Source organism: Poeciliopsis prolifica, unplaced genomic scaffold (assembly GCF_027474105.1).
Source record: "Poeciliopsis prolifica strain line A6 unplaced genomic scaffold, Auburn_PproV2 SCAFFOLD001, whole genome shotgun sequence".
Taxonomy (NCBI): Eukaryota; Metazoa; Chordata; class Actinopteri; order Cyprinodontiformes; family Poeciliidae; genus Poeciliopsis; species Poeciliopsis prolifica.
The window spans coordinates 22,921,362-22,946,995 of NW_026562376.1; the positions used below are offsets into that span (position 1 = coordinate 22,921,362).

At 38.3% G+C, this 25,634-nt stretch overlaps 3 protein-coding genes across 3 annotated transcripts; 1 reads left to right on the forward strand and 2 right to left on the reverse strand.

Annotated features, from left to right (window-relative positions):
* Positions 1-385: 385 nt before the first annotated feature.
* On the forward strand, positions 386-1,518 carry LOC129364102 (dispanin subfamily A member 2b-like). Its single transcript, XM_055036538.1, has 2 exons — positions 386-670; positions 1,085-1,518. Exons 1-2 carry the CDS (start codon positions 443-445, stop codon positions 1,265-1,267), a joined length of 411 nt encoding a protein of 136 aa, XP_054892513.1. The 5' UTR covers positions 386-442; the 3' UTR covers positions 1,268-1,518.
* Positions 1,519-2,878: 1,360 nt separating this feature from the next.
* On the reverse strand, positions 2,879-7,070 carry LOC129363438 (collectin-43-like). Its single transcript, XM_055035935.1, has 5 exons — positions 7,027-7,070; positions 6,464-6,696; positions 6,240-6,326; positions 5,882-5,947; positions 2,879-5,614 (listed from the first exon to the last, which is right to left on the reverse strand). The coding sequence occupies exons 2-5, from the start codon at positions 6,672-6,674 to the stop codon at positions 5,232-5,234; spliced, it is 747 nt and encodes a 248-aa protein (XP_054891910.1). The 5' UTR covers positions 6,675-6,696; positions 7,027-7,070; the 3' UTR covers positions 2,879-5,231.
* A 2,379-nt stretch (positions 7,071-9,449) lies between these two features.
* Positions 9,450-24,508, reverse strand: LOC129360771 (pulmonary surfactant-associated protein D-like). Its single transcript, XM_055031212.1, has 7 exons — positions 24,413-24,508; positions 11,646-11,756; positions 11,181-11,341; positions 10,962-11,024; positions 10,729-10,824; positions 10,464-10,529; positions 9,450-10,196 (listed from the first exon to the last, which is right to left on the reverse strand). The coding sequence occupies exons 3-7, from the start codon at positions 11,317-11,319 to the stop codon at positions 9,814-9,816; spliced, it is 747 nt and encodes a 248-aa protein (XP_054887187.1). The 5' UTR covers positions 11,320-11,341; positions 11,646-11,756; positions 24,413-24,508; the 3' UTR covers positions 9,450-9,813.
* Between the last annotated feature and the right edge of the window lie 1,126 nt (positions 24,509-25,634).

The following is a 25,634-nucleotide window of genomic DNA, read 5'->3' on the forward strand; positions in this document are numbered from 1 at the left end:
AGAGGAAGACGAGATGACAAGAGAACGAGCTTAACAGAAAAACACAAACAAAAGTCCTTATCCTCACTCTTTCATTGTATGCAGAGAAACTATTTATTTTCCGAAAGTAAAGCAGTAACAACTGCAGTTATCCAAAACTACATCTTAGGACATGGTTGTTTGTGCACTAATGCAGTACTTCCTCCCCCCTGTGGTGCTCCACCCGAGTGAGGTTGCACCCCCCCACCCTCCCACAACAAAAATCTAACAACATTCATGTCAAATGTTTGCGCTGCAAAGCGACCAGAGATGAAAGTACATACCGCATACCGCCCCCTTTTTCAGTGGTAAAATTTCCAGTTAAGACTCAACCGTCATAAAAAACAAACCCTATTCTGGACAGCGAACCAGTTCTGTAACAGGTCATTCAGATCCTCCTCCACCTGCAGCTGACCTGAGAGCAATGAATCCTGGGTACGCGTCTGCACCTTACCCTGCTGAGACCGTCGCCCTGCAGGACAGGAAACATGAAATGTCCCCTAGACAGCCTGGGGGTCCCACAGGAGTTCAACACACTCTTGTGTACGTCCCCACTGAGCCTCCAAGAGATTATCTGGTCTGGTCTCTGTGGAACTTGGTCTACGGAAATATTTTCTGTCTTGGATTGGTGGCTCTCGTTTATTCTGTCAAGGTGAGTTTATGCTAATAATTTCCCAGTAATTTATCTTGAACGTGAACATTTTCTGTTTGTCTTTGAAAAAGGACAGAAATCATAAAGAGTGTTGAAACTGGCTTCTGATTCCCCTTTTGGTAAATGGGTTTTATGCAGTTTGGACAAATTTAGAGACTAATTAGAATAATCTAAATAATTAAGGATTAAAAACAAACAGATTTATATCACAGTGATAGGTTAGTTTCACAGAACTCAAAAACAGACTATTTCAATCATATGAATGACCTTTCCAGTCAAACTTCCCAAAACTAGGTCTTAATCTAGACTCAAAGTTTAGGTTTGAGTCTAACTTGACGGAGGTGACTGAGGATTGAGCGCCTTTCTGCTCCAGGTGAACCAGTCATTAGTAATATTTGTTTTTTCTGCTTTCAGGCCAGAGACAGGAAGATGGTTGGAGATGAGGACGGAGCCAGACATCACGCCTCCACCGCTCGCGCTCTCAACATCGCGGCGACTGTCCTGACATTTTTAGCCATCTTTCTCTCCATAGTTGTGCCCATTGCTATAATTGCAGAGGGGGCAAGATATTACAGATATCGCTATCGCGGATATTAATAAGTAACTTTTGTGAAGTATGACGGGTTTTTAAACACCATGACCTGTTTTTATTTTGTGCCTCAAATAAAACTGTAACAGCAGAACTAGTAATGAGATCTGAGGCGACAAAGAAGAACTTCATTTGAAATAAGTTCATTTGCTTAAAATCTGCAAAGTGTGTTTTAGATCACATGAATGAAAAGCTTGCATTGTAACGATAACAGTCCTGTGCTCTGAAAAACACAAAAATACAAATTCTTTTGTGTGTAGAGTCTCTCGTGTCATTTATTAAACCAAAAACATATTTGGTCATGAATTGACAAAGTGATGACAATAAAAGCAAAAATATAAATGTGAAATTAAAATCAGGACAAAATAATTATAACATTTAGATTATGTGATGCAGAACTGAGCAAACAATGGTGAGAAAAACGAGCTGCTACAATCAGACAAGGTCACACAAATAAAGGTCACTTGTTCCCATAGTGAAGTATAAATGTTGACTTTAGTTCAGCATAGTCATGGCAACAGTCTCTTTCACCTGAGCCAGAGGTTTGCAGCTCCTCTGAAGTGTTGATTGACGTCTCCTTCCCCGTCCTTTGAGTTCAGAAGGATGTGAAGTTTTACTACATTCTTCCATTTTGTTGGTCTTTCTGAAATATTTTCTTGTCTGAAACTAACTTTGCGCTCTGATTTTTGTTTTCATGAGTCCATCTTCACTCCTATGTTTAATCAATGACTTTTGAAAATTATTATGTGTTGTTACGACTCTTACATTAGTAGTTTTACATCACTAGGTTGTTTTTCATTTAAAGGCTTTAGCTTCCGTCTGTGCGTGTGTGAACTGGTGCTATGTTGAAACGCGTGTCTGTGTAGCATGTTTATCTCTAACGGCAGAATGTTCCCTTGCCCTCGTGAGAAAGAAAACTGTTTGCAAGGACAAAACCTGCTTTTCTGTTTGTATTACTCCCCTTCCCTCCTTTCCCTGCTAATAAAAGACAAGTTTGAACTGAAGGTTTTCAAAGGGCACAGTGAGCTGCATGGAGAAGCAGTTTACAGTGTCTTCTGCTTTTGCAAAAGCTTGGTTGCAAACTAAGAAACTGTCGTCATTTTTAAGATGATTGACAAAATACCTACCAAACTTAAATCTTTATGCAAAATGAGGTTTGCAAAGATTCACCCTCAATTCACCCTGAACGTTCATAAGCAAGCAAAAGTAAACTATTAAGAAGACAAAGGTAAGAAGATGCATTGTGGAGATGAAAGTCTTGTGGTTTTTGCACACCGACTGTTTTCAGTGCTGAAATTTCCACTGCTAAGCCACAACCATCATAAAAATCAGAACTGACTGAAGATTTATTGGTGGCTCTTGTTTATCCTGTCAAGGTGAGTTTATGCTAATAATTTCCCAGTAATTTATCTTCAACATGGACATTTTCTGTTTGTCTTTGAAAAAGGACAGAAATTATGAAGAGTGTTGAAAATGGCTTCTGATTCCCCTTTTGGTAAATGGGTTTTATGCAGTTTGGACAAATTTAGAGACTAATTAGAATAATCTGTATAATTAAGGATTAAAAACAAATAGCTGTAAGTCGCAGTGTGGCTTTACAAAAATCAAACATGAAGGAATTTCTTTTTGTGTTAAACACAGTTTATTAGTTTCGTGTTTCCAGAAACAGAGAAAGGAACAGAAAATGGTGCCTGGTGCTGTTATATCACATTATATATGTAGAGAATAAGAAAGACGAAACAAACTCAATATCAAAGTTGTCAGACTCACGCACCGACATTAACCGAGTTCAGAAGGGTGTGAAGTTTTACTACATTCTTCCATTTTGTTGGTCTTTCTGGAATATTTCCTTGTCTGAAACTAACTTTGCGCTCTGATTTTTGTTTTCATGAGTCCATCTTCACTCCTATGTTTAATCAATGACCTTTTTAAAGAATTGTTTTGGCTCTGGTGGCCTTTATTTCCCAATAAATAAAGGCCACTTTATTTTCAGAGGCCTCTAGGACCCCTGAGGCCTCTGCACATCCTGTGCTTTACCTCCTGTACCAGCACCACGCCCCGAGTCAATTGCTTCGTTTTTTTTTTTTTTTTTGTTAATTTCCGCACGTAATCCAGTGGTCCAATCACGTCCCACATACTCTCCATGCACATTTTCATGCTGTAGTCTTTACAGCTATTTGTTACAGTGTAGTGGAAAATATGATCTCCACAGAGCATTAAAATATGTTGATTTCCTACAACAGAATTTAATCAAAAACGTGGAGTCAGAGGTTTTATCAAAATCCAAGCCAGCTTTACATCAAAAGCAATGAATAAAGTAATGAGTCATTTAGATGGATAGAAGGTGGCATAGATCACATGGCAACTATTAAAAAGCTCATCAACAGATGCTAATGGCTAAAACAAGTTGCAGAAGTTCATGTTGGTGGAGAGACTATAGATCAGAAAACGTAATAATGATGTCAGAACAGCGTACGATCATCAGGCATTAACTGAGATCAATCATTACAAGTTTGGTGTTGCTTGACAATTGTGAGAGAAAGTTATAGTGTTTTGTTTGGTCGTGCACCCTAAACATGCTCAAAATCCCACAATTTTGATAACTTTTTCACCCCCATCCCGTAAATGCATATTGACCAAAAATGAAAATCAAAAGGAGGAGTTCATTAAAATTTGAGGTGTATAGATGTGAAAATTACCTAAATTTGCCCTTTGAACCAAAATGGCCGCCTACCTGTACATTTAAGGGGGAACCTCCAAGACACTTTTTTTCTTGATATTAGGGAAGGGATCTACCTATGCACAGAATTTCAGATTTTTCCTATCTCACATTAGGGGGCGCTGCAGAGCAGTTGGCCATGCCCACTTGAGATTCCATTGGAATCCAAAATTGTACATTATTTCAGGTGAAGTTTGGTGATAAAGCCTCCAAAAGGCCGCACGCAAATGGCAGAAAATTAATTAGAAATTTTGCGATTACAACAGGCCTTTGCTACTCAGGCTTAATGAAAGTTATGTTAAGCCATATTGCAAAACGAGTTTATGCCAAATGTTACCTTGAAGTCATTATTTTTGGACCTAAAGAGGAACGATCTAGAGTCAATGCACAGCTTCAGTTATTACAACTAAAAACTAGCGATCAGGCCCGAAACCTGGGAGTAGTGATGGACTCGGACTTGAACCTTGCGAGCCACATAAAGACAATTACAAAGTCGGCCTTCTATCACCTGAAGAACATCTCCAGGATTAGAGGACTAATGTCTCAGCCAGATCTAGAGAAACTCATTCATGCGTTTATCTTTAGTCGCATTGATTATTGTAACAGCGTCTTCACAGGCCTGTCCAACAAATCAATCAAACAGCTGCAGCTGATCCAGAATGCTGCTGCTCGCGTTCTCACTAAAACCAGGAAGATAGAGCACATAACACCAGTTTTAAAGTCCCTCCACTGGCTCCCTGTAGCTCAAAGAATAGATTTTAAAATACTGTTGTTAGTTTATAAATCACTGAACAGTTTAGCACCACAATACATCAAAGATCTGCTGTTGTTGTATCAACCTTCCAGACCTCTCAGGTCTTCTGGTTCTGGTCTGCTCTGCATCCCCAGAACCAGAACCAAGAGAGGAGAAGCAGCTTTCAGCATCTATGCACCAAAACTTTGGAACAAACTTCCAGACAACTGTAAAACAGCGGAAACCCTGACTTCTTTTAAATCGCAATTAAAAACACACCTGTTTAGAATTGTTTTTGAAATGTAATATGTAACAATGTATTGTCTATTATATGTTGCATGGCTTTGTGTTCTTGTGTTTATGATGTAAAGCACTTTGAAATGCCTTGCTGAAATGTGCTATACAAATAAAATTTGATTGATTGATTAAGAATCAAGAAATAAAATGAATGTGTCATCAGCATAGTTAATGACTATATAATATCTAGATGACTCAGCAAGCTGCCTGATGGATGATCTTTCTACAGCTGACAGATGATGTCAGCGTCCAGAGAACAGTCTGCTGTCACTCTCCAGGCGCCGTCCTCCGCTGCCATGCTGCAGCCGCTGTCCCCAATGCCTCCATCCGGCTGTCCTTCTCCCCATTTGGTGAAGGTCAGAGGTTGATTTTTCATGTCGGACTGGAAGTTCCCTTCTGCTTTTCTCACGTTGACGTTGATCCAGGCTCTTTTCTCATCTTGACCCATCAGCTGACGCAGCATGTGGTTCTCCTCCTCACTCTGGGGCAGAGCCAGCTCCAGGCCTTGTTGCTGGCAGAAATCTGCAGCCTTCTGGAAAGATCCTCTCTCCTTGTTGGACACAAAGTATTTCTGACCCACCTTCCTCACAAAGTCAAAGGTTATAGCTGGAAAAACATGCAGAAAATTTGGAAGAGATTATTTCTTTATTTATTTTGGACAATGTAAAATAATCCTGTGGCTGTCCTCTGACTCACTGCTTTTCATCCTCTATTAACTTTGCTGCTTAGATATTTAGATGTTCATAATACATGGATGGAAAAATGTGTAAAACCCAAAATCAGACGTGGAGGAAAACATTAGATACTCACTAACTCTAATAAATCTTTTGCTGCTCTAATTCTTGGCTGATCGAAATAGAATAGAAAACCCACCAAGGTCCAGCTTAGCGGTGATCTTCGTCAGTAAATCAGCATCCCGTGTGAAAGAATCAAAGAGCTCTGGATACAAAAGAACAAGTTTGGTCACCAAAGTTCATTTGGCTTCAGCTCAAAAATATTTTTCGCTAGTTTTATCTTCTCCACAGTTATATTAACAGTGAAAAATGTTGTCTGGTGACATTGTAATGAGGAGTGGCGTGTCGCCCGCATGAAAATATTAAATTAGAAGGACCCCAAGATGGTCCTTCTAAGTCACCAATTTAAAATCTTGTATTTTAAATTGGTGACTTGGTCTGTTTTACTGTTCAACTATTGTGTCGAAGATTCAGTGAACGTAATGTCATGTCATCACCTCGTCCACACACAGCAATGGGTCCAGGTCGTCCAGCTGGTCCAGCTGGTCCAATTGGTCCAATTGGTCCAGGTTGTCCACGCACTCCTGAATCCAAAAAGAAGATGAAGAAATCTTCATAGAAAATGTCTACAGTATTTTTCATTGCTCTTCTCATTCTACAGATTTTTTTTTCTATTGTTAGCTCTTCAAAAAAACTTTTTCTTTGTTTTGTGAGTTGATACCCATTGGACCAGGTGGTCCTGGTATTCCAGGTACTCCAGGAAATCCAGGACGTCCAGATAGTCCAGGAAATCCAGGAGGTCCAGATGGTCCAGATGGTCCAGGTACTCCAGGAAGTCCTCTGTCACCTTTCTCACCAGGGGGACCCGGCAGCTGACTGAGGCTCATGGGAAGCATCAGACAGAAAACACAGAAGAGAAAACAAAGCCTCATCTTCTCAGTCAAGTGTTGGATACTGTAAAAAATGAGTGAAATTTGATACTTAGTTTGAACGATAATTTTCTCAACAGAAAAGACGCTGTCTTTTATCAGTCCACACACATTTACACATTTAATTCTGTTAAAGTTGAAGTTTACAGTCAGTCACATTGTGTCACATCACCATTGAACATCATAAATGTTGAAAAGTATTGTAGAAGTCATCAGTAAATGAGATTGTGAATGTGCTTTTTTTCTTAATTGAAAATTATTAACAAGGTACAAGTGTTGTTCTAGGTTTAAACATGCAAGGGTAATTTAAAAAAGAAACTGCGCAATAATGAAAAAAATGAATCAAAAAACTCACCGTCAGAATGTGATCGTCCACAACGTGCTGCTGCTTTGCCGTTCAAAAAGCCTTCTGATGTGAATGAAGATTTAGAAACATGAGATCCGGCCCAGAGGAAATGGTAGCTAGTCTGGAATGATAAACAACATACAAGACAAGCAGAGAGTTCCTGTTGTCCTGACAAAATGTCATTTTACTGTAAAGCTGCAGCACATGCTGGATGATCACACTTTCACATTGAGTTCTTGTTAGTTTTCTATCTTTCTACAGTTTTTGGTCGACATCATTCGTGCAGGACTTCCTGGACCACCTCGAATCTCAGGCCACAGCTCATCAAGTAGACACATTTTAGTCAGAGAAAAAAAAACATGATTTGGAGAAGGATGAGAGAAATAAATAATAATAAAAAGACCTGCAATCAACCTGCCCAATAAAGATTTCTTCATGTTGTTTGTACTGAGTTCTCTGAACCACCTGGACCCGTCACCTTGTGCGGACGAGGTGACGGATATTTCCTGAAACTAATAAAATACTGATCTGTACCAATTTACCCAGCCTGTTTGTTTGCTTCAAGGAGGAAACAGAGGAAAGCGACATGAATAAAACCATGGAGGGTGAATATGCAGAGAGCCAAGGCCACGATGAAGAAAGTTTTCTGTTATTATGTGACAGCAGCGCTAATCACAACCTCTATGATTGTCAGGTCTGGTGTGTATCCAGGTAAATTGAAGAAAAAGCAAGTGAAAATAAGGGGAAAATATCCATTTAATCGCCATACATTTCACCATAAAGCAGAAATACATAATGTAAATGCATTGATTAAGGTCATCAGCATATGTGATTATATCTAGAAAAGAAAGGGAAGTTTACTTGTATAGCTGAGCTACAGGGAGCCAGAACTTTAGGACTGGAGGGATGTGCTCTGTCTTTGTAGTTTTAGTGAAGACACAAACAGCAGTGTTCTGGATCAGCTGGAAGATCTCTGAAGACACTGCTGCAGTAATCGACTAAAGGTAAATACATGGATGAGTTGCTCTAGATGTGGCTGGGACTTTAGTCTCTTTATCCTAAAAATGTTCTTCACATCATAGAAACCCGACTTTGTAATTGTGTTTATGTGTCTCTGAAGGTTCAGGTCTGAGTCCATCATTACACACCAGATTTCTGGCCTTCTTGCCTTGAAGTGCCATTGTAGAATGAGGCAGATGCAGTGCAACCAGGTAGCAGAGAAATTTATGGTTTAATCATGAAACCATAATTTTTGGTGCACTAAATCCAGGAAGCACATGTGTGAAGAAGGTAAGGAACTCAGAACTGGTAGCAACTGGAAAATATTGCTAGAGACAATGACGACTGGATAGACGAAGACCCGACAAGGAACAAGAGACACAGGTGGGATTCAATACACAGAGGGTAATCAGGGGAACGAGGCACAGTTGGGACAGAAGCCAAAATAAACACACAGAAAACTCAAATCCTCATAGGAAGCTTGAAAATACTCAAGGTCATAGTGAACAGAAGAAGTAGGTCATCTTTTGGTCAAAAACACTGTGATTACTTCAGTTTTGGGTTCATAGACACCTGGTGACATTGTAATGAGGAGTGGCGTGTCACCCGCATGAAGATATTAAATTAGAAGGACCCCAAGATGAAACCTTGGGGTACCCCACGTATGACTTCTGTCTTCTGTTACCTATTGGCAAGAAGAATCCCAGTTCTTTGGATGAGGCTTAAACCAGTCAAGCCCTGTGCTAGAGAGTCCGACACAGATCTCCAGTCAGTTGAATGGCAAGTCATGGTCAACAGTGTCGTGTTGATGTGGTGTTTTGTCTGATCACACAAATCAATAATCAAAAAACATTTGTCGTCCTTATTTTTTGACACGTAATTCATAATACCCAAATTAGATAGTTTCCAGCATAATGGAAATAAAACTCTTGATCTGCATGACCAAAATATTTTATGAGACAGAGCAACCATTTGTCTGAAGAAGAAATAGTAGTGGAGCATTCGAAGTGAACACTTTTAGGCTGTCATTGTCTTTTCAATGAGGTCAGCTGTGGCTCAACAAAATGATCTACCAATTTGTGACTGAGGTTACAAATGTGAGGTTATGACGGTAAAAAGCCGACTGTGGATCCAGAGTAAATGTACTTTGAGTGGTCAGAATGAGAAGAAAGGGTTTAGGGTGAGTCTTATGACTATCAGGATCCTGAGTTGTGAGGTTGTTTTGAAGTTTGATTTCATTCCAATTTAATTATTTTGTGTCATTTTCTTATTTTGTTTAGCTCTGTCTTGACCTTATTTTCCTTTTATTCAGTTCTTCCAAGTGTTTTTACTTATTTTTATTGCCTACAGTTTCAAGTTATAAAACTACTTGTGCTCAGGTAATCTATTCTAAGACAAAATAGTTTGAAAGGACAAAAATTAGGCCATTTCATCTGTCAGTCAAATCTTTATTTATGATAAAGAATCAAACTTAATATCAGTTTACACTGTACGTTTCACACAAATATTTCCCATTGAGTTCCACTCATGACTATTGATACACTGTTAAAAAGTCATTGTGAGATTCAACAATTTCATTAAGTATGAACACCTAAATATGTCTGTCATATATACGTCATATATACGTCATATATAAGGATCTGTGAAAAGCTTATTAGACTGTGGATGAACACCATCAGGACAAACAGAGCAAGACTGAGTGATGACAGCAGTCTGAATGCACTAATCTGGATTAAGTAATAAAAATGCTGAAGTCATATCTAGATGACTCAGCAAGCTGCCTGATGGATGATCTTTCTACAGCTGACAGATGATGTCAGCGTCCAGAGAACAGTCTGCTGTCACTCTCCAGGCGCCGTCCTCCGCTGCCATGCTGCAGCCGCTGTCCCCAATGCCTCCATCCGGCTGTCCTTCTCCCCATTTGGTGAAGGTCAGAGGTCGATTTTTCATGTCAGACTGGAAGTTCCCTTCTGCTTTTCTCACGTTGACGTTGATCCAGGCTCTTTTCTCATCTTGACCCATCAGCTGACGCAGCATGTGGTTCTCCTCCTCACTCTGGGGCAGAGCCAGCTCCAGGCCTTGTTGCTGGCAGAAATCTGCAGCCTTCTGGAAAGATCCTCTCTCCTTGTTGGACACAAAGTATTTCTGACCCACCTTCCGCACAAAGTCAAAGGTTATAGCTGGAAAAACATGCAGAAAATTTGGAAGAGATTATTTCTTTATTTTTTTTGGACAATGTAAAATAATCCTGTGGCTGTCCTCTGACTCACTGCTTTTCATCCTCTATTAACTTTGCTGCTTAGATATTTAGATGTTCATCAGACATGGATGGAAAAATGTGTAAAACCCAAAATCAGACGTGGAGGAAAACATTAGATACTCACTAACTCTAATAAATCTTTTGCTGCTCTAATTCTTGGCTGATCGAAATAGAATAGAAAACCCACCAAGGTCCAGCTTAGCGGTGATCTTCGTCAGTAAATCAGCATCCCGTGTGAAAGAATCAAAGAGCTCTGGATACAAAAGAACAAGTTTGGTCACCAAAGTTCATTTGGCTTCAGCTCAAAAATATTTTACGATAGTTTTCTCTTCTCCACAGTTATATTAACAGTGAAAAATGTCAGAGTCTTGAATTTTAAATTGGTGACTTGGTCTGTTTTACTGTTCAACTATTGTGTCAAAGATTCAGTGAACGTAATGTCATGTCATCACCTCGTCCACACACGGCGACTGGTCCAGGTCGTCCAGGTCGTCCAGCTAGTCCAGATGGTCCAGATGGTCCAGCTGGTCCTGGTATTCCACGCGCTCCTGAATCCAAAAGGAAGATGAAGAAATCTTCATAGAAAATATCTACAGTATTTTTCATTGCTCTTCACATTCTACAGATTTTTTGTTCTATTTTTAGCTCTTCAGAAAAACTTTTTCTTTGTTTTGTGAGCTGATACCCATTGCACCAGGTGGTCCTGGTATTCCAGGTGCTCCATGTAATCCAGGATCTCCTTTCCTTCCTGAATCCAAAAAGAGATGAAGCAATCTTCACTGGTGATGAAAAAAATGAAGAATTTGTCTACAGTATTTTTCATTGCTCTTTTCATTCTATAGATTTTTTGTTCCATTTTTAGCTCTTCAAAAACAAAAACTATCTTTGGTTTGTGAGCTGATACCAGGAAATCCAGATGGTCCAGATGGTCCAGGTACTCCAGGAAGTCCTCTGTCACCTTTCTCACCAGGGGGACCCGGCAGCTGACTGAGGCTCATGGGAAGCATCAGACAGAAAACACAGAAGAGAAAACAAAGCCTCATCTTCTCAGTCAAGTGTTGGATACTGTAAAAAATGAGTGAAATTTGATACTTAGTTTGAACGATAATTTTCTCAACAGAAAAGACGCTGTCTTTTATCAGTCCACACACATTTACACATTTAATCCTGTTAAAGATGAAGTTTACAGTCAGTCACATTGTGTCATGTCTTTCCAAGATGAACATCAGAAATGATGAAAAGTATTGTAGAAGTCACTAGTAAATGAGATTGTGAATGTGCTTTTTTTCTTTATTGAAAATTAACAAACATGCAAGGGTAATTTTAAAAAAAACTGCGCAATGATGAAAAAATGAATCACAAAACTCACCGTCAGAATGTGATCGTCCACAACGTGCTGCTGCTTTGCCGTTCAAAAGCCTTCTGATGTGAATGAAGATTTAGAAACATGAGATCCGGCCCAGAGGAAATGGTAGCTAGTCTGGAATGATAAACAACATACAAGACAAGCAGAGAGTTCCTGTTGTCCTGACAAAATGTCATTTCACTGTAAAGCTGCAGCACATCCTGGATGATCACACTTTCACATTGAGTTCTTGTTAGTTTTCTATCTTTCTACAGGTTTTGGTTGACATCATTTGTGCAGGACATCCTGGACACATTTTAGTCAGTTGAGCCCCCCCTGTCACGCAAAAGTGATGGAAAAGGGGCCGAGTTTTCACGGACTCGTGAATGGAGGCTGCTTGGTTTGCATTTCAGCAAGTTATTGTAGTTCATCGGTTTGAAATTGTTTGTCTCAAGGCATTGAAGGCGGGTTGCGAACCAGAAACCCACAGGGTCACGACATTCCTCTGCCACTTTGTGAAGCCGCTCGCAGAAACGCAGAATTTACATCGAAATTTTGAGTCGTGAATTTTTATTTTTTTTTTATTGTTTCATTTCACATTTACAAACTTTTTACTGATTCTTTTGTGTAGTTTATAACATATATCAGGTTAAATTAAGTTCAGAGTGTAAAATACATATGTAAATATGTATCCATCTGGGGCTGAGTGTTCTTCGCTTTGGGTGCAAAAAAAGGACTGACATGTTGCAGAAAGTCAGCAGCACCCAGCTCTGCTGCACAAAAAGGCTTACAGCACCTGGTATTCCCAGGCGGTCTCCCATCCAAGTACTAACCAGGCCCGACCCTGCTTAGCTTCTGAGATCAGACGTTTCTTTTGTATTTTTAATTCAAAATAAAACAGACAGTGCCATTATTTACAATGAATACGTAAGTAAACAACACATGAATGTTCACAAAACATCAAAAAGAGACAAATACATGATTACATCAAAAACAGTCTCACTAATCACATGTATAAAATACATTTTTAGAACATTTCTTTTTCAAAATATTTGCATTGAAAAAGTTGGCCAAAAATATCTTCACACAATTCTGAATTTACATGTTTAATTGTCTTCCAATGTATTCTTAAAAGTGCCAAAAATAAAGTCCAGTTATTAATTTTCTTGTTTTCATAAAGTTGATAGTTCCTTGTGATGTAGATAGTGTGTCGTGCTGAAGAGAAAAGAGTTGAAGGTGATGATCTGACAGCTGTCCGTGTGAATCATGAATACCGAAAAGTCTCATCCATTCCCATTCTCCGTTCTTTAGAGAAGGCTTGGCAGACATGCCTGCGATAATTTCACGAATTTTCCTCCAGACGCTGACGTGGCTGAGACAGACCACCTCAGGGTTGTTGAAGATCGGCAGCGAGACAAATGACCTGTACTTGACATATGTTATTAGTTTTTGTCTGATTTTATTCCAAACCTCAAAACATTCTGTGAAAAAGTTTTCATTTTGCATTTCTTTCAAACTCGAGATTGAACACAGATTAAAGATGTTTTTTGTGCCAAAAGATTCTAAATGTGATTTGAAGTAGTTGTACCAAAAGTGTTTATTGGACGAAGTGAGAAACCTAGAAATCAGTTTAATTCTTAATGCATGTTTTTTTGATTGGATATTTACTAACTCCACCTTCTTTATACGGTGCAATTAAAGATTTATGATTAATTAAGTTTCTGCAACTTTTTCAGATGAAGGTTGTTATTTGACTGTTGAATTTATTTAATATTTGAACTGGGACATCATAAATACTGAGCAGATAAATGATTTTTGAAATGATTAAGCTATTTATAATGACAATTTTCCCTTTAATAGGTAATTTCCTTTGCTTCCATAAATTTAACAGATTTTGGACTTTTGTGGTGGTCTTTTTCCAGGTCTTGTCTCTTGCTGCTCTTGGCTGCTTACCGAGGTAAACGCCCAGGACCTTGACTGTGTCCTCCTCCTCCCTGAACTCCCATCTCCCTGGCGTCCAAGCCGCCTCGCCACAATACATGATTACTGACTTATTTGCATTTATTTTAGCTCCTGAAGCTAATCCATAATTGTGCAAATGTTTCATGACCAAATCGATACTATTTTCATTTTTGACTGTTATTGTTGTATCATCTGCGAATTGAAATATTTTACTGATATTGCCTTGTGGTGATTTTATGCCCTCAATATTTTTATTCTGCTTAATTAGACCAGAGAGCGGGTCTGGGGTGAAGCAGCTCTCGGCCAGGATGAGGATCAGTGCCTCCAAATCCGAGGCCATGGTCCCGAGCCGGAAAAGGGTAGAGAGCCTTTTACCGGGTCGAGACCGGTGTCCTGCCCCAAGTGGAGGAGTTCAAGTATCTCTGGATCTTGTTCACTAATGAGGGAAGAGGGAAGCGGGAGATTGACAGGCGGATCGGCGCAGCGTCTGCTGTGAAGCGGGCGCTGTACCGGTCCGCCGTGGTGAAGAGAAAGCTGAGCCAAACAGCGAAGCTCTTCATTTACCGGTCGATCTCTGTTCCCGCCCTCATTTGGAAGAACGAGATCCCGGATAATATTTAATTTAAATTTTCAATGTCAATTGAATTTTGATATGTATGTTTCAAATGAACCAAAACATATGCTTAAGATGGCTGAAATTAAAATAAAAAAGCAAATGTGAAACACACAACAGCTCGATGAAATGTATTTAAATTAATTGCTGTTATATGTAAAGAACGTCCGCCAAGGTTGGCCCCCCTATATTTTTAACACACCAAATCTGGCCCCCTTTGCAAAAAGTTTGGACACCCCTGTCATAGAGCAAAACAATGATGGAGTTTCAGTTTACTACATATAGACATGTATAAATATTATATTAGCCTATACATAATATAAAATCATAAATATTATTTATGTATAATTATATATATATATATATATATATATATATATATATATATATATATATATATATATATATATATATATATATATATATATATGAATGATGTCAGTTTATTATTTATTTTATCACTGGGTCACAAATTTTGACATGTTTCACCAAAACTGTGTGTGTTTAAATGATGAAATACATTTTTAATTTGGTACATTTGTGTCTGTGCTTTTAAAACAAAGAACGTCAATTCAGCTGCTTTTCTGCATCAGTGTCAGCTGATACTGAGCCTCAGATATTGGTATCGGTATCAGTATTGAAAGTGAAAAATGTGGATCGGCGCATTGTTTACCCATACACTTACATTTTTTAATCATTTAATTCTGTTTTTTGTTTGTTATTATGATTTTTGTCATCAGAATGATAAAAATCATCACACCTTATACTTTACGCTTCTCTATTAGTCTGAGTTTCACTAAAACCATCTCATTTCATGAGCTGAACACAATAATACATCATTATTTATTACAAATTTTGCTTTGTAAATAAAAAGTTATGTTTGGTGGTTTAATCATTCAGAGCTGAACATCTCTCTTCTCAGTGGACTGACTCACACGCAGCAGGGATCACACGGGTCGGCTTTTTATTAAAGGCAAGGCAAGGCAACTTTATTTATATAACACCTTTCAGCCAAAGACAACTCAAAGTGCTTGTACAAGAAAAATAAGGAATAAATACTGTTAGAAGAAAAATAAATAAATAGATAAAATAAAATAAAGAAAATATATAGACAAAGTAAACATTAAAATTGTAATTATAGTAAAAGAGTGGGATTAAAAATTTAAGAATAGACAACTTCAAATAAGAAGGTTTTTAACCTTGTTTTAAATAAACTCAAGGTAGGCGCAGACTTACAATGAGCAGGAAGTTTATTCCATAGTGTTGGAGCATAAAAACTAAAGGCTGCTTCTCCGTGTTTACTTCTGACTCTCGGAATAGTTAACAGGTTTGAGTCTGATGATCTTAATGTTCTGAGTGGTACGTAGGGTTGCAGAAGACCGGAAATGTAGTTTGGATTTCTATTATGAAGTGCTTTATAAACTATTAAGGAAATTTTAAAGTCAATTCTTTGAGCAACAGGCAGCCAGTGCAGAGATCTGAGAACTGGACTGATGTGCTGATCTCTTTTTATTTTAGTGAGGACTCTTGCAGCAGCATTCTGGAGGAGCTGGAGCTGTCTTAATGCTTTTATTGGTAATCCAGCAAGAATGGCATTGCAATAATCAAGTCTGCTAAAAACAAAGGCATGAACTAGTTTCTCAGAATCCTGTATGGACACGAGTCATCTGATTTTAGCAATATTTTTGAGGTGATAGTATGATTTTTTTTATAATAGATTTGATGTGGTAATTGAAATTCAGATCAGGATCCATAATCACCCCTAAATTTTTGGCTTTATCAGAGCATTTTAAACCAATTGAGTGAAGGTAGGTGATAGATTTCAATCTGTGCTCTTTTGGTCCTAATACTAATATTTCAGTTTTGTCTTGATTTAGTTGGAGAAAGTTATGGCTCATCCAGACATTAATCTGCTCAATACATTTAGTGAGTACTTGAACCTGATTGTAATCTCCTGGTGAAAGACTAATGTACAGTTGTGTATCGTCGGCGTAGTTGTGGTATTCTATATTATTATTTCTTATAATTTGAATTAATGGGAGCATGTAAATATTAAAAAGAAGTGGCCCCAGGATGGACCCTTGGGGAACTCCATAGGTAATTGTATTTTCCTTGGATTTAAAGCTGCCTATTGAAACACAAAAGGTTCTATTGGACAGGTAGGATTTAAGCCAGCTGAGTACCACCCCGGAAGTGCCAACCCAATTTTCTAATCGAGATAATAGGATGTCATGATCAACTGTGTCAAATGCAGCGCTCAAGTCAAGTAAAACTAATACTGAAATTTTATTACGGTCATTGTTTAGACGGAGGTCATTGACTATTTTCACAAGAGCAGTTTCTGTGCTATAATTTTGATGGAAGGCTGATTGATGGACATCAAAACAATTATTCAGAGCTAAAAAGCCATTAATCTGTTGGAAAACAAATTTTTCCAATATTTTAGCCAAAATAGGTATATTTGATATTGGTCGATAATTGCTTAGAATAGATGAGTCCAAATTAAATATTTCCCATTTAAGATGAAAGAAATTCGTCTGTAAATATGTTCTACTCATAACTCCTCAAGTGGGATAAAATAAGAAAATCTTTTTCGTCCAGTTATTAGATAATAATAAAAAAATCTAAATATCTCTACACTGCATTGAGTGGGAAGGACTGAGCTCTTTTTAGCTGCTAAATGTCAAGTATTAAGAAAATAAAATGCTAATTTTATTATTTATAAAAGCAAAGGAAAAGAGACTTTCAAAATTAGTATATTTTAAGGAAAAAACATTGAACTAGAGAACCTTAAAAATGAGGGACAGAGACATAAAAAAAACAATCAAATAGAAATAAATAAATGTAAAAGGAGCTATAAATCATAGTAAAGCTAAATATCTGACAGAAGGTGAAAAATTCACAACTTTCTTTCTTGCGCAGGAAAAATGTAAACAAATCAACACAACAATAAATGAATTAATAAACGAAAAAGGAGACAAAGTGTCCGATACAAGTTTTTTTAGAAACAGTCCAAACATTTTATCAAAAACTTTTCCTAAATGAAAATATTCCTACAGAGAAAATAGAAGAGGTTGTCGGTGTGATTGACTCCTCACTCTCTCAGGGATATGGCCTTTGCTCTGATGCTCCATTGACAGAGGAAGAGATTCAATTCGCCATCAATGACCTGGTTGATTTCCACATTGTTGTCACCTACAGGCCGGGAATCACCGCTGCCACCATTTGTAAAATAGCGTGGTCTAGAGTCTTCAAGGTGAACAAACAATCAGCCATTGTCTTCAGATCCTTCATATAACTTTTATTGACACATTTGCCTCAGACATTTCCTCCCTGAGCCTCCAGAACTCAGTGTTTTTATGACCAATTGGCATAAAAACACTGAGCTAAGTGGACCAAGCCACAATTAAACAGAAAAACAAAAAAACAAAATCTAAACAGAAAAACAACATTAATCTAATTTACAAACTCATCTACATAATGAAATAAGTCTGAAAAATAAACCATGTAGTAGAAAATAACTCAAAAGGTTTCTTGGAAGAAAAAAACAAAGCAATCCGTCAAAGAAAAGCCTCTAATTGGTAAAACCCAGCAAAATAATTAATGATGTAATCAAGCAGGAAACACTGGGCTGGCCCCTCCCATATTCCTGCCAAGCTGAAAATCAAAGGATAAACAGTGAGTAAAAAGGAAACCAAATATCATGAATATAATTTGAAACAAAATAAACAAATTGAACCAATAAGTACTTATTTCAACCTAAACATCTGAATAGGTGGAAACTGAAACATAATGCTAAAAACAAACAAACAAACCCAGGATAGTAAGTAAAGCAAAGTTGCAAAGTAATGTTTAAGTTTAAACATTATGACCATCTAAAGAAAGTGAATTAATCAGAAATAAGAATAAGGGACAAGTGGTGAAAACAACTGAACCACTTTGTCACTTGTTGCCTCCACAGAGAAGCAGGCGTTACTCGAGAGAGATGAATGGTTAAACCTACAGAGTGGACATGACAAACATTTAGTCAGAGCAAAAAGAAATGGAGCGTTTGTTTGACCAGCATTTCTTTAAGATGCTCAACAGAGATCCTGTTGGCTGTTACAGCAGTGCAGACATTTTTATTTCTGCTGTTGCTTCTAGTTCGCAAAGGACCATTTATGACCCAGCCAACTTTAGTTTTTACAGCATATGGCCCACCATCCACGCTGTTTATCACCTCCCAGGGCTCTAAAACATTTGAAGCATCAGTTCCTATCAGTAGTTCCACATTTGCATTGATGTTATGAAGTTTAACAGGCTTAAGATGAGGCCACTGATCAATGTCCTTTTGCTGGGGAATATTCAATGTAGAAACTGGCATGGTACTCTGAGTCAAAACATCTGGTAATGCTATGAAGTCATTTGTTTTCAAATGAGAGATTTCCAAACCAGACAAAACTTGTACATTAACAATCTTATTTTGATTCATTGTTCTCAGCAGAATATTTGTCCTTTTGCCCTTTAAGTTCAGTCTTTTTGCCAAAGTTTCTGTACAGAATGCACCTGAACTTCCTGGATCCAGAAATGCATAAGTTTGTACAATTTTGTTGCTCTTTTGACTTTTAACTTTTACTGTAACAATAGAAAAAACTGCATCATCATCATGACCGGCCCCAATATGCCCACATGTCTGGGTGGTTACAGTTGAGAAGTTGACATGAGACCTTTTTGTCTGTTGGGTTTGTTCTGAAGAGGCTTCTGGCTCCTTTTGCTCTATGTGAAGATCCCCCGGATGCCTTTGGTGACACACGTTGCAATCCAAACGACTCCTGCAGTCTTTGCTTGTGTGACCAACTTTCAGTCAACCGAAACAAATCCCCCTTTGTTTAATGAAGGTCAACTTGTCCCGATGCATTTTAGCTTTAAACTGCATACAGTTTTCCAATAGATGATTTCTTTGTAAACAAAACAAGCAGCTGTAGACTTGGTCTTATTTTCAGTTGACTGAGTTTTGGTGTCTAGTATTGTGTTGACATTTGTGGCAAAACTGCTTCCTTTTTTCCTTTGCTTGCTGGAACTTGAGACTTTAGAGTTGATCCTAGTTTGTGGATCTTGGATGTTGCCAAACACTGGATCTGATGCTACATTTACTTCTTTTACTATAAAAGCAACCAGATCAGTGAACAAAGCTCGGTGGCCATTTTGCTCCTGCAGCTCATAAGCAGTAACTCTCCATTTTTCTCTCAGTTTATATGGAAGTTTCAGTACGATCGTTCTCATATTTGAAGGTAAATCCAATTCTTTCATGTAAACAATTTGTTGTGTTAGATTTGAACATCCTTGAAGGAAAAGAGAGAATGATTGAAGACTTTTCACATCGTCACCTTTTATTGGTGTCCGACTCATAATCTTCTCCATATATGCAGAAGCCATTTTATTTTCATTTCCAAAATGTTCTTCAAGAAGATATTTGGGCCTGGAATAACCTAGCTCAGGAGGTAAGTGCTGACAACTGTGCACCAGATCTTTAGGCTGCCCCCTAGTGAACTGCTCTAAGAAGTGCAAACAGTCGCTCCAGTTGTCAGTTTTAGCTTCCACTCTGTTCTCAAAAGCGTTCATAAATGATCTGTACTGCATTGGATCCCCATCAAACACGGAAATGTTTCTAGATGGGAGGACAGACGATAAATTTTGTTTTACAAGTAAGGCAGTGATGTCATTTTGTCTTTGCATGATGTTCACAATATCATTCTGACAGTTCTCAGTCAGGAAGATTGAAATTGTGTTTGCGTTGTTTGAGTTGAAGAATCAACTTTTACTCTCTTTTGATCCGTTTTAAGTTGTTTCTGCCTTTGTTTAGGTCTGACGACAGGAAGGTCAGATGAAGAATTTGCTCTTCCTTTGGGAAAAAACTCAGCGCGAGGATTTAGCAGCGGCATGTCCTTTACTTTAGCTCTTTCAAAATAAGAGTTCATTCCATCACATCGTTTAGAACCAGCGACTGAATTCATTAAGACATTAAGTTTTGCATTGGTTGCTGCCAACTATTTCCAAATCTAATTTTTCCTTTTCTTTCCTCAGCTTCTCCTCTTGCTCTTCGATCAGACGTTTTTTGTCCAACGCAGTGAATCTCTCCATGAGCGCCGCCTTTTCAGCTGCAGCTTCAATGCGAGCAGAAGATGTGGATGAAGTCCGAGAAAACTGTGAAGATGTTTTTGAACGTGGCTTTACACTTGAAATATTAGAAACACTGTTTTCAGGATTTATTTCATCCACCTCTGCAACTAGATCATCAACATTATTGTTCTGTTCAGTATATGGATATCCTGCTTCATGCAACCAAACCTTTACATTGTCCATAAATTCAGAAAATGCTACCACCTTGGACTGAAAATGCAGTTTGCCTTTTCACTTTGTCAGTTTCTGTGTTTTTCTGTGTTTAATTCTGAGTTTCTGTGTCCTGAGTCTCCTCCTTGTCCTGTCTTCCCCTTGATTGTTCCCAGGTGTGTCTTGTTCTCCTGATTACCCTCAGTGTATTTAGTCCCTCCTGTGTCCTTTGTTCCTTGTCGTATTGTTGTCAGATTATCCTTGCAGGTCGTTGTCTGCCTTTGATTTTGTTAGCCGCCTGTATAACCAGTTGCTACCGGCGTTGAGCCCTGGCTTCCGCTCAGCCGTGCTGCCTGGCCGCGGACTCTGTTTTTGTGGACTTGTTTTCATTAAATATTCACTACTCACTTTACCTGGGTCTCCAGCGTGCTGCCTCACCACCTCAAACACCACCACTTCATGACACACTTCTTCTTCTGGCAATGCAAATTCAAAAAGGATTCATGTAAATCAGTTGCATCTTGATAGCATTTAATAAACTTGACAAAGTCAGAAGACACTAACATTTTTTTGTGACGTCAATAATGCGGAGATTTTCTCCACAAGGTTTGAAGCTTGTTTACACTTTAAACTTTGTTTTTCTTGACATGTTTTCATATAAAACTCCAAACCCTTTTGTGTGAATTTGATGTTTCTTTTCTCTTGTGACATCTGAGTGTCATCCTCTTTGCTCTTTACATCAGACATTTTTAGCAATCCTTTGAATTATTTCAAACCTTTAAAGCGACATTAATCCACAAAAAATCCACAGGATGGAGCACAAACTTGTCTCTTTGTTTAAAGAGGTTGATTCTTGTGAACAAACATTTCCATGATGGGCGTCGGCGCACGTCTGAATCCAATTACACATCAATTTATCACATCAAACTCATCTCATCAGTCTTTGCAGTTAAATAATGTCTTTAAACTCCAGTAGTTTCACGGTTTGTCCTTTACGACTTGAACAATATTGCCACATACCAGTTTGATGAATGAGTGGCGTGTCAATCCAGGCCTCACGCAGCAAGTCGCTTGATTTCAAAGACGGTCCAAAACCTTTTGTTGAATGATAATCCTTGAGATGCATAAATCCAACATGTCCATTGATGAGGAATTATTCCTTTTCATCCACAGGCTGGTTCCTGACATGATCCATGGGGAGGTTTTTACTTGTTGTAGTGGCGATTGTTTGTTCAACCAAACATCCAAATAAAAAGTTCCATCAGCCACTATGAGGCAATGGGGTCCAGATTCTTGACACAGGCAAAAGAAGTTTAAGGTTCAAACTTGTTGATTGTCTTGGTTGCTTTTATTTTCCTTTTATGCAAGCAATTACAATGATCAAATTTTTCTTTGTTCTCCTGCTGACCTCTCTTGCACTGGTAAAAACCATAGGCCCCAAACCCAAATGCCTGTTGGTCCTTTACCAGGCCCCTACATTTATAGAAAGTGGACTGACCCACCTCACTTCCTGTCTAGCTTACAAATAAAAAATAGAAAAAAATAAGAAAACAAAAAATAAAATCAATTATTAACCTGCAAATAAACTCTGTAAATAATGTAAATAATGGGAAAATGTTGAATCTCCCTTCCTGGAGAAGGGTTGGTATTCACACCTTTGGGCAGGTTTTGAATGATTGCGGAGCAGTGAATATAAACAAAATTTTTGGTTATTTCAAACTTGCTAAAACGATAATAATTGTAAAAAGATACAGGCAGCCTTGCCCTTCCACTGCTCCGTGATCATTGGCAAGAGAGGAAGACATCAAGAGGTGCAGGATGACGCCCTTATTTTTTTATCTATCCATAGGTACTCAGAAAATAGAAATAGATTCTATTTCGACAAAAAAAAATGGTATTGCTTGCTCATTTCGAGCATTATAATAGAACCGACATCCCTTAAACATTGGGCGAAACTTTTTCCAAACATGCCAGTCTACAACATCTGGTTAAGAACACATTTCAAATTCAACATACATCAAGCTAATAATACAGACTTTCTATTGAAACACAGAAGGAACTTTACGGGCGTCATCCTGCACCAAATAGACAAGGACAAGTATGGCAGAGATTGCACAGTTTGTCTTACAGGCCCCAAAAACATTGAACACCTGTTCCACTACTGTCCCGATCCAACAACACCCGATCACACCAGCTTCTGGGAGAAGATTCAAGTCATTGTGAAAAGGGCATACGTCAATCTTCCATCGAAGGACAACGAATGGAATTGGACGAGACTTTTTGGACTTTATGAAGCACATGGACAAATCACAAAAACACAACTTGAATGTTGCAATATTATTCCTTCATTGGCAAGACATACCATATACATCACAAGGAATGATAAACTTTATGAAAACAAGAAGATCGATGCGTGGAGTTTATTGTTGGGACTTTTGAAGATGCATCATAAAATAATCCAATGTATTGACTCTAAGGTACATGAGGAAATCTTAAAACAAATTACTTGAGAATGTCCTTTCTTTGTAAAAAGGTATAACTAATATGTCAATCTTTGGTTTTGCTGATTAGTTTGTTTTTGGTAAAATTAAGGGTTTTTTTCTTTTGGGATATGTATTTTGTTGTTAAAATAATGTTTTTGTTTTTCACTGTATAAAATTGCACAACATTTATGTTTTATTGAATTTATAAATTTGTAAAAAAACTAAATAAAACGCCTGATCTCGGATGCTAAGCAGGGTTGGGCCTGGTTAGTACTTGGATGGGAGACCGCCTGGGAATACCAGGTGCTGTAAGCCTTTTTGTGCAGCAGAGCTGGGTGCTGCTGACTTTCTGCAACATGTCACTCCTATTTTGCACCCAAAGAGAAGAACAGTCAACCCCAGAGTGACGCAAACGTAACCGTGCAGAGCAGCACGGTGGGCCCCACAAACATTTAGTCAGGGCAAAAACAAAACATGAAGAACCACCTGGCTGTGCTGATTCACAAAAAGCCAGACATGTGTAGCATATTTGAAAAGACAACCTAAATTGTTATTCAACATAAATGGCTTTTAACCAAGATAATAGGCCAGTTTCCTTTCTTTTTTCTTTAAGAATAGGTACGACTCAAGAAAGAGCAGTTAGGCTAGAGTTTTGCAGCTGCGAGTGTTTTGTATTTGCAATGTGAATATCATATATACATATTTACAACCACAACATTGGGATATGCAAATGGCCATCAAGGAAAAAAACAAAACAATGAAATAAAAAGAAAAATAGAGGAGAAAAAAAGAACACAACAAAGGGGGAAAAAACAAATTAATCAATCGTTCCCAAAGTTCATCTTACAACCCCTTAGTCCATCCACCCCAAATGGGGATTAATCAGGCTCGCAAACAAGGGGAGTATCCAGGGCGTGGTTCACGTCCTGGGTAATTGAAAGTCCAATCAAAGAAGGAGCAGAGTCCTTTGTGGGATTCTCCTACCAGCTGGGTAGGAGAAGCAAGCAATCTTCAATCACCAACAGGTGAAATCTTTCTTTGGCTCTAGGCCTGGTCTCTTAGCTCACCATCCACCTGGCCTGAATAACAAAACAGGACCACTTCCTCAATATATTGATATGATCTAACATTTAGTGTATACACAATTCAATAAATAACATTTTGTGTTATAAATAATTCTATCATATTTGATCAATTGCAATTTCATTAAATCTAAAATAAATTACATTCATAAAACATTCAATAAATATACACCATATTATCAATTAACATGAAATTTAAGATACTAATATAAACCAGTGTTCAATAAATATTTAAATTACCCGTTTTGGTTATCAAAAGGAGTGTACAATCAGTTTTTCTTCAGTGGCTACACAACAGCAGTGATTATAAGCCAACGCTAAGTCATTCACAGAAATACTCACCAGTTCCGCAGTTTTGTGTCATACTACCGGATCTTTTTCATCTCCTTTTCCGGCTCACAATAATGAGCTCCTGCCAGCTCTGCTCCTTCCAAAGCGTTCTACCCTTCACGCCCTTTCGCTTGAGCTAATATACCTAGCCGGTAAACTGGAAAGGTACATGTGACCCCAGTACTGAACCGCGATTGGCTAAATAATAATCTCGCGAGAATCACTCATAATACTACTAAAACATCGCGAGATTTAAGGCTAAAAGGCAAAAGAGTAGAAAATCAGAGGAAATTAAGGTTTAAAACTACACTCGGGTTACACATGGCAACACAGTCCATGTGTAACCCAACACAGTCCATGTGTAACAGTCCTTTTTTGCACCCAAAGAGAACAACAGTCAACCCCAGAGTGACGCAAACGTAACCGTGCAGAGCAGCACGGTGGGCCCCACAAACATATAGTCAGGGCAAATGCAAAAAAATGAAGAGCCAGCTGGCTGCGCTGCTTTACAAAAAGCCGGACATGGCAACACTCTTCGGCTTACGGCCACACTACCTTGAGAACGCCCACGGATAAGCAGCTGATTGAGAGAGCTCATTTTCCAGTCGGGTTTTTTTTTCGTCAATTTTGTTACTTTCTTTTTCGCTTTTTTCGCTTTTGTCTACTTACTTTTTTCTTCTCTTCCCTCCCCCAACAGGTTTACCTGTTGGGGGAGTATTCTTTTAGGTTTTTTCGTTACAATGGAATCTTTACGGACTAAACAACAGAGCCCTTTAAATGCAAAGAAAATTGAGAATAACCCGGAAAACATGGAAAAAGCAAACAAGCCAGAAGACAAATACGACAAAGACAACACGATTCATATTGAAATATTGGGAGAAGAAAGAATCACGGTTTTGGAATTAATGAAAAACATCAGATTTCTATATGGAGGACTTTTAGCATGGCGGATATTAACGGACAAAAAATTTGAAATCACGCTCAGCAACAAACAAGCAAAGAAAAGATTACTGGACGGCTTCAAAATTGGATCAGCAACAATATTAGGGAAAGACCTGGTAAACGACGAATTAATTGTTTCATTTCTTGGACTTCCAGCATACATTATGGATGAGGAAATACTAAATAAACTGCAAGCCTGGGGAGTCAAAGCAATAACGGAAATCAAACGTCGAGTGTGGCCGGGAACCAAGATTGCAGATGGAACAAGGTTTGTCAAAGTTACATTTACAGA